General features: G+C 47.1%; 1 protein-coding gene across 2 annotated transcripts in view; it reads right to left on the bottom strand.

Annotated features, from left to right (window-relative positions):
* The window catches only part of CARD11 (caspase recruitment domain family member 11), a 109,471-nt gene that overhangs the window by 32,843 nt on the left and 59,501 nt on the right, over window positions 1-17,127 (bottom strand). For both annotated transcript variants that reach the window (XM_027613707.2, XM_027613708.2), the window contains exon 2: window positions 9,351-9,484. In XM_027613707.2, the coding sequence (XP_027469508.1) occupies window positions 9,351-9,357 (7 nt within the window). In that variant the 5' untranslated portion in view covers window positions 9,358-9,484. The remainder of the gene's footprint in view (window positions 1-9,350; window positions 9,485-17,127) is intronic.

The raw sequence follows: 17,127 nt of genomic DNA, 5'->3' as shown, positions 1-17,127 counted from the left end.
TTGATATATATATAAAATTCGTTCATTTTTTTAAAAAACAGCTTTATTGGGATATAAGTCATGTACCATACAAGTCACCTCTTAAAAATTCCATGTGTACAATTCAGTAGTTTTTAGTGTATTCACAGGGTTGTGCAACCATCACAATAAATTTTAGAACATTTTCATCATCAACCCCAAAAGAAACTCCATCCCTCTTAGCGGACACCACCCCATCCCCGCCCCCCCCCCCCCCCCCAGTTCCTGCTCCTCGAGTGGTAGGTGCCCACTAATCTACTTTGTCTCTATAGATTTACTATTCTGGACATTTCATGTAAGTGGAATCCTATAACATGTGGTCTTATGTGACTGGCTTCTTTCACTAAGCATAATGTTTTTACTGTTCATCCACGTTGTTTCAGTACTTCATTTCTTTTTACTGATGAATAATTTTTTATTGTATGGCTATATCCCATCTTATTTACCCATCCATTGGTGAACATTTTGGTGGGTGGGTTCTATTTACTGGCTGTTATAAATTATGTTGCTATGAAGATTCATGTATGGGTTTTTATGTAGACCTATGTTCTTTTTTTTAAAGATTTTATTTATTTATTTGAGAGAGAGCACCAGAGAGAGTAGAGAGCACAAGCAGGGAGGGGGGAGGGGCAGAGGGAGAGGAAGAAGCAGGCTCCCCGCTGAGCAGGGAGCCCGATGCGGGGCTCGATCCCAGGACCCCAAGATCATGACCTGAACTGAAGGCAGACGCTTAACCGACTGAGCCACCCAGGTGTCCCAGAAAGCCCATCTTTAACATTTTGAGGAACTGCCAAACTGCTTCCCAAAGTGCCTACAACAATTTACATTCCTGCTAGCAATGTTTGAGGGTTCTAATTTATCCACATCCTTGTCAACACTTGTGGCTGTCTGTTTTATTATAGCCATCTGAGTGGGTGGCAAGTGGTATCTCAGTGTGGTTTTGATTTGTATTTCTCTAATGACTAATGATGTTATCATCTTTTCATGTGCATACCGGCCATTTGTAGATGGAGAAATGTCTATTCAAAATCTCTGCCCAGGTTTAAATTGGGTCGTTTGTCTTTACTATTGAGTGGTAGGAATTCTTTATGCGATCTGCACATAAGTCCCTTATCAGATATATGACTTGTAAGTATTTGCTCCCATTCTCTTGGTTATATTTTCACTTTCTTAAAGGTATTATTTGTAGCACAAAAGTTTTTAGTTTTGATGTAGTCCAGTTTATTTATTTTTTTCCTTTTTCACTTGTGCTTTCGGTGTGTATCTAAAAACCACTGCCTACCCCAAGGCTGTGAAGATTTGTTTCTATTTTTTCTAAGATTTTTATCATTTTAGCTCTTACATTTAGGTCCATGATGCATTTTTTTTTTAAAGATTTTATTTATTTATTTGAGAGAGAGAGAGAATGAGAGATAGAAAGCACGAGAGGGAAGAGGGTCAGAGGGAGAAGCAGACTCCCTGCTGAGCAGGAAGCCCGATGCGGGACTCGATCCCGGGACTCCAGGATCATGACCTGAGCCGAAGGCAGTCGCTTAACCAACTGAGCCACCCAGGCGCCCCCATGATGCATTTTGAATTAATATTTGTGTATGGTGTGAGGTAAAGGTTCAGTTGTGTTCCTTCACATGTGGATATTTAGTTGTCCCAGCACAATTTGTTGAAAAGTTATTCTTTCTCCATTGATTGGCCTTGGCATCTTTTCAAAAATCAACTCACTGTGTTTACTTCTGGACTCTTGATTCTATTGCATTGGTCTATATGTATGTATTTATGCCAGCACCATACTGTCTTCGTTACTGTGGATGTGTAGTAAGTTTTGAAATTGGGAAGTATGAGTACTCTAACCTTGTTCCTCCTTTTTAACATTGTTTTGGCTTGTCACAGCCCCTTGCAATTCCATATGAATTTAAGGATCAGTCTGTCAATATCTGCAAAAAGAGGTAGCTGGGATTTCGATACTGAATCCATTGAACATGTAGATCGATTTAGAGATCATAAGACAATGACCCATGAATATGGGGTATTTTCTCATTAGTTTAGGTCTTTAATTTCTTCCAGCAATGTTTTATAGTTTTCAGTGTACAAGTCTTGCACATCTTTTGCTAAATGTGTTCCTAAGTATTTTATTCTTTTTGATGACATCGTAAATGTGAACTGTTCTCTTAATTTCATTTGTGGAATGTTCACTGCTAGTGTATAGACACATAATTGATTTTTCTATATTGATCTCTCATTCTGCAACCTTACCGAAATAATTTCTTAGTTCTAATAGTTTGTTAGTGGATTTCTTGTGATTTTCTATATACAAGATAATGTCACCTGCAGTTAGATAGTTTTATGTCTGTCTTTTCAATCTGGACACCTTTTATTTCTTTTTCTTGTCTAGCCACCCTGGCTAGAACTTCCAGCACAATATTAAATAGAAGTGGCAAGAAGAGACATTCTTGTCTTGTTCTTGATCTTAGGGGAAAAGTGTCCGTTTTTTTTTTTTTTTTTTGTCATTAAGTATGATGTTAGTTGGTTATTGTGTGTGTGTGTGTATGCGTGTGCATGTGTGTTTTAGATATCTTTTATCAGGTTGGGGAAGATCACTTCCATTCCTGGTTTGTTGCGTACTTTCATCATGAAAGGGTGTTTGATTTTATCCAGTGCTTTTCTTCATCCATTGAGATGAGCATGTGATTTTTAGTTTTGATTCTGTTAATGTGGTGTATTACATTAATTGATTTTCTGGTATTAGAAAAACCATGCATTCTTCATATAAATCCCATTATAGACTGTTGGATTCTATTTGGTAGTGTATTTTTGAGGACTTTTGCATCTATGTTCAGAAGAGAGATTGGTCAGTAGTTTTCTTACTTGTGATGTCTTTGACTGGTCTTGATATTGGGGTACTATTGGCCTCATAGAATTAGTTGGGAAATATTCCCTTGTTTTCTATCCTTTGGAAGAGTCTGTGAAGAATTTTTTCCTTTGTTTGGTAGAATTCACCAGGGATGACATCTGGGCCTGGGCGTTTCTTTGTGGGTAGATTTTTGGTTACTTGTTATATGTTTGCTCAGATTTCCTGTTTTTCTTGAGTCAGTTTGAGTAGTTTGTGTCTTTCTAGGAATTTGTCCATTTCATCTAAGTTGTAAATTTATTGGAAACAATTGTTCATATTATTCCTTTATAATGCTTTTACTTATATAAGGTTGGTAGTAATGTCCTCTCTTTTATTTCTGACTCTACTAATCAGGCTCACATTCTCCTGAATCTAGGTGCCCTTGAAACTCTAACCAGGGATATCTTGCCTCAATTAGGGAGAAGAAAATGAATACCTATTTTAACTTCTTACTGCCCCAGCCATCACACTTTCAAACCATGGTTTCTCTCTTCTTAGTTTCCTGTCATTCTCATTAACCTGAGAGAGAGAGAGAGAGTGAAGGGGGAGGGAGGGGGAGGGAGTAAGAAGGGGGAGGAGGAGGGGGAGAAGGGGAGGGGGAAGGGGGGAGGAGGAAGGAGAGGCGTAGGGAGAAAGAAGAGGTAAGGGTACGGGGGAGGGGGAGGGGGAGAGAAGGTTGGGGAGACTTCTCTCTTTTTTCCTTGGTCACTCTAGCTAAAGGTTTATCAATTTTGTTATTTCGAAGAACCAACTTTTTATCTGAAGCTAATGTAGCATTGTGTGTCAAATCTCAAATAAAAAAAATTTAAAAACAACAACAAAGAACCAACTTTTGGTTTCTGATTTCTATTGGTTGTCTATTGTCTAACTCATTTATTTCTGTACTAATCTCTATTATTTCCTTCTGTCTGCTTCCTTCGGGTTTCATTTGCTCTTCTTTTTCTAGTTTCATAAGGTGAAACTCTAGGTTATTAAGATCTTTTTTAAGTAAAAACATTAGAGCTATAAATTTCCCTCCAAGCGCTGCTTCAGCCGCATGCCTTACGTTTTGGTAGGTTGCATTTTTATCTTCACTCATCTGAGTAAGTTTTCTAATTTCTTTCCTGATTCCTTCTTTGACCCACTAGTTATGTAGAAGTGTGATGTTTAATTTCCCCCATATTTGTGAATTCCCCAGATTTCTTTGTTATGTATTTCTAATTTAATGCCATTGTGGCTGGAAAACATGATCTGTATTATTTTAATCCTTTAAAGCTTGATGAAGCTATAGTTTTATGGACCAGCGTATAACTGATCTTGGAGAATGTTCCAGGTGTGTGCTTAAGAAGAGCATGTCCTGCCGCTGTTGGGGGGAGCATGCTATGGATGTCTGTTAGATTTAGTTAGTTTATAGGGTCGTTCAAGTTCTCTGTCTCCTTGTTGATCTTCTGGCTAGTGGTTCCATCAATTATTAAAAGTAGGGCATTAAAGTCTGTGACTATTCAGTTAATTGTTCAATTTGACTGTTTTATGTATTATTTCATTGCAAGAATATACCATAATTTATTTACCCATTTCTCTACTGATGAATATTTAATTTTCCCCAGTGCTTTGAGTGAACACTTGGCGCTGTTCGCAGTAGGAAACAATGGAAGCAAGCGATATGCTCATCAGTCAGTACTCCACAATCCTTTTGTACTATGGAGTAAACTTTGAAAGGGATGTGGTAACATAAAAACATCCCAAGACATATTGTTTTAAAAAAAGTCAAATTTCAGAATACATATACGAAGTATAATACAAAAAAAAAAAATGGTCTTGGTCCTGGTTCCTGACACAGAGCTCCTAAGGCCTCTGGAATCTTCTGAGTGATGAGGGTCTTTTGTATGGTAATGAGATGACTCTAGGCTTAAGGGCCCAGAGATAGCTTCCAGTGGGGGCTGGATGCCAGAAAGACCAAGTGATTAGAGGGTTATGACTTTCAGCCCCACACCCCTACTTCCAGGGAGGGGAGAGAAGCTGGAAATTGAATTCAGTCATCAAGAGTGAATGATCTAATCAATCATGGCTATGTAATGAAACCTTGATAAAACTCCTTCAACAACCGGGTTCAAGGAGCTTCCGAGCTGGTGAATAAATGCCCCCTCTGGGAGGGTGGCATACCTCAACTCCATGGGGACAGAGGCTCCCACACTCAGGACCCTTCTAGACCCCGCCCTCCATGTCTCCTCATCTGGCTGCTCATTTGCATCCCTTAAACTGTAATTAGTATCGTGTCTTCTTGGGGTGTATGAGTCACTTTAGCAAATTACTGAACCTGACGAAGGGTTGTGGGAACCCTGGATTCGTAGCTGCTAGGGGGAGGGGGGGGAGTATGGGTGGCCCCTGGGACTTGAAGCTGTCATCTGAAGTGGGAGCAGGCTTGTGGGGGTCTTTGCTGACTCTAGAGAGTTAGTGTTGGGATTGAGTCGAGTTGCTGGACACCTAGTCAGTGTCGGAAAATTGGCTGGTGTGTGGAAAATGACACATATTTGGTATCAGGAAGAAGACGTCACACGCAGCATAAAACCAGGTACGTAACGCACTGCTAAGCAAGACTATAATTATACAGGTGTGTGGGTGTGTGTGCAGAGAAGGAAGAGAGAGAGGAAGGGCCGGGGAAACTTCCAGAGAACCAGATGCAATGGTTACATCTTGGAAGAGGAATAAAGTTCAGAGGTTAGTGGTCAAGGAGGACTTGGACATGATACCGTTTTAGTATTTACAACAAGCATGTAGCAGTGCATGACTTGTACAGTTTGGAATAAAAAAAGAGACAAATGAACGAAGGTGAAAGCCAAGTACAGTGCAACAGACAGGCCAATATCCAATATTTGCCCCCGACTCACATCTTCTGGGAAGGCCACAGCCCCAACAGCTTGTTTGCACCAAGGAAACCCTCTGGCCGGCCGCCGGACCTGCCTCACGGAGGACTGGTCCACAGGCTGGGGGTTTCGCGTGGGGCCGAAGAGACGGCGGGACAGTGAGCGTGCTGGGGGGTACCGAGCTAGAGGTGGCATTGGGGTGAGCAGAGCTGGGTCACAGTGAGGCCGAGGCGTGGGCAGGGGAGGCTGCCGAGGTAGAGAAGGTGGAGGTAGGCAGAGGAAGCCGGTCTGCTGAGTGAAGCCTCAGGGAGAAGCCCTGTGGGTCCAGAAGAAGCGGCGGGAGCCGTCCCTCTCCAGTCCCGGCCCCATAAGCATTGGCCATGCGTGCTGCACGGTCCCTGCTGTGGGGTCTCTGAGAGTCCCCCCATTAATCTGAGCTACTTGCAGCTGGCGTTTGCTTCACGCAACCTGAAGGACACGAATGACCACACCTGTTTGCTGTCATGAGCAATAACTGATTTGGAGTGCTAGAAACTGAAATCTAGTCCCTCTCCCGGGCGGGGAACAGTACACAGATAGCCTCACAGACACAAGTCCTGACCCCTGCCAGCCCTCTCGCTGAAACAGGGTGGCTACTGGGGCCCCGCGGTGAGCCTGTGTTGGGGCGGCATGAACATGCCCACTGCAGCCACGCCCCCCTGACACGGAGTCTCTACAACCATTTCTACTGACAAAGCAAAATGTACTTTCCTAGACTGTTCTTGAAGACTCAATATCCTAAGCACTCGATTCAACACATTTACTGAGAGTGCGGCAGCCACCACTGTGTCAGTCCATGTCACCCCCCCACCCCCATACCCCCCGCTTACAGAATCCTCAGGTTTTTCAGGAACTGAGCTACCCCACGCTTCAGGGAGGCCGGGCATCTTCTGAGCTGTGAGGAGCAAGATCTTGGTGGGTCTCTACCAGAGGTTTAAGAAGAAGCACGTGAAGTGCTTTATGACACACACAACCTGTGGGAAATCCTGCTGGGGGGGGGGCAGTTCTGGCGCTTTTTCTTGATCTTTGACAGGGACACAGGAAGGAACACTGTCATCCAGCTTTTGGATGTTAGCAGGTGAAGGTGTATGTGATGCTGCCATTCTGTGACCCGAGGACTCACCTGAGAACAAAAGCTAACATCCTCAAGACGGCAGAGCAGAAAGATGGAAAGAACCTGGGTCCCCGATGTCCCCTCCTGGGCACTGAATTCACCAACACCAGACATCTCCCCATGCGCGCCCCCCCCCCCCCCGGGGTCTTTCAGAAGCAAGATATAAATGCCCTTTGCCCTGAGCCATTTTAAACGGATCCACTATTATATGCACCCAAAGCCTCCTGACTAGTTAATGTATCTACTTAATACAAAGACTAGCTAAGCACAGTGAACCGAGAACCAGGTGCTCACAGGCTGACGTTGGTTATGAGGGTCAAAGGCGTGTGCCCAGAAATTAATTACATGTCAGCTCAAGGCAGGGAGACAAGCAGGTTTGGATGGAGCAGAGAAGCATTTCTGGCCGCGCTTCATGGACAGAGGCGGCTGTGCTGGGCATGCCCAGTGGAACAGAAACCCCTCCTCCAGGGACCAGGATGGGCTGTCAGTGGCCTCTGCTGGGGAAAAAGGAAAATAAAAACAAAGCAGGACCAGACTAGAGCCAGGCCTTTTCGCCCCAAACAAAATGAAGGGGACCCTCCTACCTTATATGCAAGCAAACAATAGAGCCTCCATCTAGTGTCCATCACTGATACCCTGGTGCACTACAGCCACTCTGCAAACACGGGTCAAATCAAACTTGTGAGAACTGCCTAGTTTGATGAGCCTCCCGAGCCACGGGGTGGCCTAAGGGGACGCCGTGACCTCCACCACCAGCTGAGGGCCGTGAGCGCCTGCGAGCACCAAGCACTGGCCCCGGGAGCATGGACGCCAAGGCGTTTCCCACACGGCCCCTGCCCTTGGGAGGCAGCCACAGTTTGCTGGTGAGAGCCGGCTGCTGGCACTGACAGCTGCAGGGGCGCGTGAGGAGGGCTGCAGAAGAGAAGAGACGGAAGCGCCCCCCAGGCTAGGCTGCTACCATGTGCCAGGTGCGCACCTGTCCCCTACTGTCATGGTCACAGCAACCCGGGGGGGGGGGGCGGGATCCTCCCTGTTCTATAGACACGTCATCTGGGCTGAATGGTGTCCCCTCGGATTAGGAACTACGACCCAGCCCACCTAATTCCCACTCGAGGGCCAAAGACCAAGGCGAGCAATGACTCAACCCCCGGCATCCCACAGTGGCTGACGTAAACCTTGGGATCGGAAAACAGGCTGACCTGACCTGGTAGGCTTGGACACGCAGGGCACACGCCCCGGCTTCCCTCCTCAGTGTGCTCCCTGAAAAGACCACCCTGTAAGTCAGGAGGCTCGTGCAAGGGTGGCCGTGCATCCAAGCCCGAGGAAGCAGGCTGACGTCCCGAGGCAGGAGAGAGGATAAGCGCTGTGGGCCTTCAGGGACGCCGCCCCGTCCTTGCCGATGAACCTCGGGATGTGACACGGGGCATGGCAGCGGGGCACGGAGCACCCATGATGTGACACCGTCTCTAAAACGGACGACTGAACTATGCTGTTAAGGATAGACAGCAAAACCATACCGAGGAGCGAGGAATGGGTAAGGAGAACGGCGGCTCCCGTGCGGAGGGCAGCACTGTGTCACTGTCCCCCAGAGACGCTGGTGATACTGGGATCCGGGGTGCGGCTTAGCTGGGGACGCTGTGTCGCCTGTATTATTGTCTCAGACACCCACAGCCATAAACGCACCAAATATTTCTTGGGCAAAAACTATGGCTAGTGCAGCTCGCCACGAAGAAAAAAACCATTTTGGACGCAATTTCAGATGCAATTCCTCCCTGCGCACTTGGCTGTGACTCAGCCTGACTCCGCCTGGTCTTCTGGGAGGAATCCGGCAGCTGGTGTCCAGCTCTGGGCAGCTTCCTTGGAAACGGTTTGCCCAGAATCGCGCCCTCAGATGCCGAGGCGCTGACAGCCTACGGTGCCGGGTGGCCCTCCCGCCCCTCCATCAGGGTCAGGCTGGAGGCGGCTCTGCCCCACCCTCAGCCGGGGTTGGTGTATGGTCCTGAGTCGAAGCCTCGACCCCATGGGTCTTTTTACGAACAGTGGGAAAAGCAAGCTCAAGGCTCCTGGGCCAGGTTCTACGGGAAGGGCCATTTTGCTCAGCTTTTTACAAGACAGGGAGATGACTGGCCCATGGACAAACGGTGGCAGTGGCTGGTCTCCCTTGCCCCCCTCACTGACTCGAAACATTTACCCGTGCGGCCCCCCATTGCTGTTACAATGAAGTTCAACATCTTTATTGTGATCCCTCGGCCCTGCCGGGTTTGCTCCTGCTGGCTCCCGGAGTCTCATCCTGTGTCCCGGGCTCTTCACCAAACCTGCTCACACACCTCCCTCTGCCTAAAACCACCCCCACCGCGCCCCTGTCAAGTCTTAGGTAAGCCTCACTTAGTGTTTTTTTTTTGTTTGTTTTGTTTGTTTATTTTATCTACTGGAGATAACACAAGCAAAGTACCTGGCATGTAGTCGGTGCTCCGTAGACAGCGGCTGCTGTCCCGTGATGGAGGTCTGACTTCTACGCCTCCAGGCCGGTGCCTGGCCTTCCCCGAGCCAGTCTTCCTCGGGATCTAGAGCTGTGATGGCCGGAATCTGTAAAAGGAAAGATAATTTGACTTGGGCACAAGGACGGAGGTTGGAGAGAGAGAGAGAGAGAGAGAGAGAGAGAGAGAGAGAGAGAGAGGGAGAGGGAGAGAGAACCACTCAAGTATCAAAGTGACGCCCTGCTTTGGAAGGAAAGGTCAGAAAATCCCGGGGTGCCCATCTCTCCCGGTGACAGTGACGCAGTGGACCGTGGCCAGGAGCTGCTGGGGAGAAGGGTTTTTGTCGCAGCCCATGGCCAGCCTGGAAGGCCACTGGCCACAAGTCCTGAGACCTCTGGGACCGGGCGGGAGGGCAGATGGTAGCCTTGGGGTTAGTCCTGACCAGGGTGGAAGGTCTTTACAAAGTCGTTGAAAGCAGTGTTTGCAGAGCGGAGACGTTCTAATCAGCCACTAATTCATTAGGTCAAAGGCGGCAAACTGCATTCCTGAGCCCAGAAGGGTTCCCTTCACTGTGAATTATGTCTTCAGCCCCCGGCACGCCATGGGTTTGGGCAGGAACACACCACGGCACGCACTGTAATTTCCCCAAGGTGGTGTTCCTCACGGTGACGGACGAGGCTGTTGTCAGTGGCCAGCTCAGCCACTCCAGGAGCCTGGGGGAGGAAGACCAGGGAGGCGGAAAGGTGAAGCACAAGCCCTGTGACGGTGAGGTGGGGCCTGACACTGGGCCTGACACCTGTCCCGCCCAACAGCGGCTGGGATCCCTTCGGTGGGGGCCTCAGGCAGCTGCTCCATGGCCAACCGCTCTTACTCGGCAGTGACAGGGACCCTGGCACATTGCTGTTTAATCAGGAACTCGCTTGGTTTCAGCTCTGAGAATTAATCACAGGTGACACCAGATCTCCCAGGGCTGATAGAAGCTGCTCTTGTCGGGTGTCAGCTTGGATCGGAGTGAGCTGTCCAGGCCCCCTGCCCCTGGGAGGTGGCAGTGACATGCTTCTCTGGAGGACACCATCTCCTTTGTCTTCTCACGGCCTCCCTGCTCTGAGGCTGGGACAGGCAGAGCTACACTGCTGCCCAGCCCTGCGTGCGAGGCCTGGGGAAGCCGGTGATCTGCAGGGCCAAGTGCCCCAGCAGAGACCAGCAGGCCGATGAGCAAAGGCAAAGGGAAATTATACTTTTCTGCATTTGCATTTAAAAGCAACAGAACACGCATTTCTTTCACAATAAGAAAAGGCTTTTTACAAAATTAATTGTAAGAAAGATTTTAGTTATAAGAAAGGAAAAACAGATTTTCACAGGGTTGTACAACTACCCAATGTGTCAACATAGGTTGGAAAAACGGAGACACCAGACAACCAGTAATGAGGCTGAACTTTCTATTTCTGCTGTTAGAACTTTGATTACACCCTCAAGAACTTGGTCATAAGGTCGGAAAAACTTATAGGATTTTGTTTGTTATGCAAACACAGTCGGTGCCCATTTGCCCTATGGTGAAGCTATTTAATTGACAAGAAGAACTTGTACACACTGCTCCTGTTACTTCCTACTTAAGAATAAACAGAGAGTCAAGGATCACCTGATGTTTGAAGAAAGTCTTCATGTGAAAGGAAGAGATCAAAAGAGACAAGTTGATACAAAGAACTTGCAGAAAGCAGACAAGGCAGAATAAGAAAAAATTAAAAAAAAAACAACCCAAATCAACAACCCTACAACCTGATAATTAAAATGCATTGGAATTAAGTAAGATATTGCATCCATAAAACAATAGTAGGATGCTATGAAAAAGGAATGATCAAAGAACGAGAAAGAGTTCTTAGCAATTAAAATAAAGTACCAGAAATTTATCAATAGAAAGTTTGGAAGACAAAGTTGAGGAAATCTTCCAACAAGTTAATAGAAAGTTAAAGAGAAGAGAGATAAGAAATGGTGGGGGCAATGAGGTTAATTTAGGTCTAATATCCAATAAATAGAAATCCTGCAAAGAGAGTGCAGAGGTTATGTTTCCTTTCTTGTCTAGCTTTTGGGGATGAAATGTAAAATTAGGGATGAAATTATCAGAGAAATAATATTAGAGGATTCTCCAGATGTAAGCACATGAGTCTTCAGATTTAAATGGCCCTTCGGTGCTCAGTACAATCAGTGGAAAAATAAGCTTCTCAGAACATCCTTGTGAAATTTCAGGCCATCAGGAAATAAGAGATGACCCTAAAAGCTTCCAGAGAGGACACATCAGGTCATATGTAAAGGACTAGGAGTAAGTTTGGCATCAGACATTTCAATAGCAATGCTGGAAGCTGGGAGACAATGAAGTGATGCCTTCACATTTTTGATGGAAAATTACTTTTTAACCTAGAATTCTATTACATCCCTCCCCCAACTATGAGGCATGAAAATAGAATGGTATTATTTTCAGAAAGGTAGAGACTCAAAATATTTATTTATTTATTTATTCTAAAGATTTGATTTATTTGTCAGAGAGAGAAAAAGAAAGAGAGAGAGAGAGAGAGCACAAGCAGGGGGAGCGGCAGGCAGAGGGAGAAGCAGGCTCCCCGCAGAGCAGGGAGCCCGATGTGGGGCTCCATCCCAGGACGCTGGGATCATGACCTGAGTCTAAGGCAGAAGCTTAACCAGCTGAACCACCCAGGCGTCCCGACTCTAAACATTTATTTCCCATGTACCCTTTCCTAGGAAGCTACTAGAGGATATGCTTGAGTAAAATGAGGGAATAAAACAATAAAGAGGAAGGTATAGAGCTCAGGAAACAGAAAATCTAATTGGACAAAGCAGCAAGGAAAGTCCCAGGATGAGAGAGAGGCGGCAAAAAGGAGCTGGCCAAGATTATGGCAGGATCACGGAGGGCCCAGTAGAGGGAGGTGGCCAGGGGGAAAATCGAATGGTCACCTGATATATTTCATAGTTTAGGAAATAGTATTGTCAGGCAAATGACAGGACTGTGAGTCAGATGGAAAAATAGTGAAGGTTAGGCACATTAAAAAAACCTCAACAAATGAAAAAAAGAGGCAATATTAACTCCAGGAGAAAACAAAAAGGTAAGAAAGGAAATAATCACAGCATAGAACTTGCCTCAACATAAACAATATTTACCTAGTGATAATAATGTAACATACACAACTGTGATCTAAATGCACGGAGACAATGAAGGAAGGGGAGATGCATGGAGTGGGGTGCTCAGAAAAGAGGGCTAAATGCTCCTCTACCTAAGAGTATGTGGGTAAATAACGCCTTAAAATGGATATATCTGTAAATAGCAATGCAAACCTCTTACTTAGAAATGAGGTAAATAACAGAAGAAAACAACAGTGAAGAGTTAGAAGTAGTTGCCTCTGGGGATCAGGACTGGGAACAGATGTTTTTATTACAAGCCTACTTTACATTTCAACTCTGCATACATGTATTATCCTAGCAAAAAAAATGAACAAAAATTAACATATGTCAAGAGTTGGAAATATGGACGATACATTTAAGTATAAAAAATCCATTCTCTGTGCACTTAACATTGTCTATCTTTTGTAGTGCTTGTCAGACAGCTCACCTCATCATAAACCGGAAGTGCTGCCTGTGTGCTGAGCACTTCACAGATGTCATCTCACTTCCCAGGAACTCAGGTAGGTTCCATTATTCTAGATCTTATTATTCTTACTTTGTGAGAAGGAGGTAGGATCAGAAAGTTAAATAATGGGGTGAGATCTCACAGCCACTAAGCGGCAGAGATTCCAACTCAGCCCTCATTGACTCCAACTCATCTGATCTTACTTAAACTAGCAATCATCACAACTAACATTTATTAAGCATAGCATCTAATCTAAGCGATTCCTTGCTTCCTGGGCTCTATATCTTTCTCTTTATGGCTTTTTTCCCTCAGTCTGCAGGAGTATATCCTCTAATAGGTGTCTATGAAAACGTACATGGTAGAGCTGTAGGCAGACACTGTGCTAAATGCTCCATGTAGCTTAGCTCCTTTCATACAACAGCGCTATAAGGTGCATACCACTATCCCCATTTTATAGAAGAGAGGTTCAGGGAGGCTCAGCTACCTGCCACATGTCTGTCTCATCTCCCATAGAACCTAGCATGGGGACTTACTCTTAGTAGCTGCTCAATATATATTTGTTGGGTGAATAAATAAAAATCAAATCCTGAATAAAATAAACAATAAGGCTATTATTATTTCAAATCCAGGGAGTGCCCAGCTCTTTGGAAAAGAGCCATGTTTGTGGACAGACACTTCCCCTCTCCAAGAGCTACCCCCAGGGCAAAAGCTCTGGAACCAGAAGGGGGTCAGCAATCTGTCAGATAAATGCATCTCTGCTTAATCGATTTGCCTGGATGATTGGAGTAAGAGGCTTGAGATGGAGGGTTTAATTATTCCAAAGAAACCTCCATTTAATTGAAAGGACTTCTGGCAAAAAAAAAAAAAAAGAAAGGGAAAAATATTATTTAAAAGGATGATCTACTGCCTGTGAGGAAGGACTGAAGAGACACTGGTCCAGCCATCTACGTGTTCATGGCCCTGGAAATGAAGCTTTATGGAAAAGGACCAGAGCCCTCCCTTCCTGTGGGCCTCGTCCTCTGCAGTCACCATTCCTATAAAAAGGACATGTAGAGAAACAGCTAGAAAATTCCCCCTGCAGGATTCTTCCCTGGGATCCCAGTTAACTTTCTAACCTATCTCCTTCAGCTCATTCAACCGAAATATTGAGATGATAGTATTTCCCATCAATTAACGTGTGTACAGCAATCAACAGAGCTTCCCTGATACATATTTTGAAAGCAGCAATTATCCGTTTTAAATTCACAGTGGAGTGGCAGACATTGCCGGCTGCCGACCTAACATCGATTCTCTCTTGTCTATCAACAGAGTCCCAATTTTGCGGGGGGCATTACCACGCCCTCGAACAACGATGCTTGCAGCCTCTCTTGCAGCTAGAGAAGGTTATGTGACACAGTTCTGACCAGTGAGATGGAAGCAGAAGTTTCTGGAGACGTTTAGGAGGGCTCTGTAGAGAGGTGGCGGCAGAATCAGGTCAGAAGAGCCTTTTATTTGTCCCTGTCTTCCTACCTGGAATGTGGATGCAATGTTCTGCTGCAGAGCAGCTACTTTGTGAGCATGAAGACAAAGGTCACACTGGCTGAGTAGGATGCCACAAGTATTTTGGGTCCAAGCTTAACCTCTGAGTTCTTAGTGCATGAGAAGAATAAAATCCCTACTATGTGTAAAACTGATTTCCTTTCAAACAAATGAGATCCAAGCCTTCTAAGAAAGTCATATTGGCCCCAGCCTCAGACTTCTGAGCCCCACAATCTGAGCAACTGCGTCTTCTATTTGTGCCGGTTCCTTTTTTTTTTTTTTTCTAGATCCAAAACCACAGTAAATAAGAGATCAGCAAGGACTGAGGACTGCCCACGTATAGAGTGCCCTCTGAGGGGTCGGCAACCATGAGGAGATAAGGCACAGCCCAGGAAATGTGACAAACAGATGACATTTCTGGCCTGCAGCGCAAGGGCAAGGCGATTCACCTCGCTTGCCTGCTGCAGTCCTGCCTCAGATCCTGAGCTGTGCTCCTCACTTTTCGGTCTCGAGTCACATCTCCGGCCTCTGCCACATCCACTGGAATCTCTCTGTTCCCTCATTCAGCCCTCATTCTTCCACAGGAGCCCACCCCCGCCCCCGCCAGCCCCAGCTCACGTGACAGCCAAGCTCCTCGCTGTCATCCCAGCCAAGCTCCTCGAGCATCCCAGGGAGCCAAGCATCCCAGAGCACAACCAACCTCCCCCAACCAGCTCCTCAGGCACCAGGCCACCTATAATCATACCTGGAGCTCCTCAAGGGGCTCCGTCCATCTACTTTCAGGTGACCCAGGCAAAGGGCCAGTGGTTTCTGTGGGATAAAATTGTCTCGACCTGGTATCTTTTAGGAAGGAAGTGGGGAGGTATCAGTAGACGTCGGGGCACTGGGGCGGTGGGGAGTACGGCACATCGACTGAAGCCGGAGACCGAAGGCATGGCAAGCAACACCCCTTCGTCATCCCCAGCCCTACCACACACCCCACCACCCCCAGCGGCTTCCGACTTGCACCGCGGCAAAGAACTTTGGAAAGGGCACACACCTCTTGCACTAGCAAAGGATACTGCTCCCCTCCAGTTCTCGTTTTCCTATCAGCTCTGCAGGGCAGCTTTTCAAAAAAGCACAATTAGGAATGACAGATTTAAATTGTTCTGAAATGCATATCAATTTATCACATTGGCTCTTTAGGAGCATCTGGATTCCAGAGCCGTACACACCAGCACACCGGCGGCACTGATGGTCTCCAGGAGCCGCGGCTGGGCCACTTGACCAAACCTGGGAAGGGTGGTCTCGCTCCGGGGCTGGCCGGGGGGGAGCCCCAGCCTCGGCGATCATGAAATGCAGTTTTCTCCTGCGCTGGCCTTGGAAGGCTGGTCAGCAGATCGCCTTTGCCACAGGGACAGTGATGTCACGGCGACCCCCAGCGGATTCCAGTTCCGGAGTCCTCTGTGCTTTCAAAGAAGGAGCCTTTGCTTCATCCGGGTGCACAATTCTTCTCCATTGGTATAGTCTTCACTGTTTGGCTACCATTTTGTTATCTGGGTTGGGAGAAACTTGGAGCGTCCGCAGTCCCTCTTGGAATGCTTCGTGTCAAGACTGGGGTGTGTGGCTGCGCTAACATGGGGCAGACTTTCGATGAGCATTTGCTGAAACAAAAGCTCTAATGAGCTAAGGTGTTACGATAAGAACATTCCATTGTCACAGAACTGTATCCGGTCACTGGTTGGCCAAGAAGCACTTGGTGATGGCAGGCGATACGGTCAGCCCAGGTGGCCACCCTGCCGCACCTCTCCCAGTGGAACGCAGGTCCCTATTGTGGAAGGTACCCACGTTCCTGTGCTTTTCACTTGGTTTCGCCATTGCCCATTTGCACACCCGCTGTGATTCTTTGAGAGGGCTTGTGTTGTGCTCATTGGTGAGTCTCCAGCACACGCCACCCGCATGCGGTGAGCTTTCCACACATCTGCCCAGTGAGTGAACAAAACGGGTCTCCTTCCAGAGTCTGGCCCCGCTGCTTGGGGTTTCTGTGATGCAAAAGCGGGACACGGAGCGTGCATTTTGGTGCATGAATCACAGGGAGATGTAATCCCAGCAAAGGAGAGGTGGAAGGAAACCATGAGTTACTTTCTGATTTGGGGAATGGGGAGGCGGGTTGGAAGGGAGAATGGCAGAGCGGGCCGGGCCTGAGGGGAACGATGGTAAGGAAGCCTGCAGGTTCACGGGAAGGGAGGGAGGCTGGGAGAAAAGAAGAAGGAGGAAGCCCGGGGCGGCAGCCGGCCGTGTTGGCAGGTGAGCCTCTGCTCCAGAGAACACAGATCAGAGGCGCGGTGCGGGGATCTGCCAGGGGAACGTGGAGCGGGCCACTCAGCCCACACCGCCCTCCGCTCAGACAGACTTCTCTCCAGGGCCCAGGGCTGGTCCGCAGCCTCCCGAGCATGCTTTGAGGCCCCAGCAGCAAGGTGCCCTGGTCTCTCTTCTGTGTTTCGCAGGCGCACCGAACCCATGCTCCAAAGCCATGCGGTAAACAACCGAAAATGCATTTGCAGTCGTGGGACTCGGTGTTCCGTGAAATATCATGAGGACCGGTAAATCAGTGACACTTC

This window comes from Zalophus californianus, chromosome 10, assembly GCF_009762305.2.
Source record: "Zalophus californianus isolate mZalCal1 chromosome 10, mZalCal1.pri.v2, whole genome shotgun sequence".
Classification (NCBI taxonomy): Eukaryota; Metazoa; Chordata; class Mammalia; order Carnivora; family Otariidae; genus Zalophus; species Zalophus californianus.
This window is presented reverse-complemented; position numbering and strand designations above follow the sequence as displayed.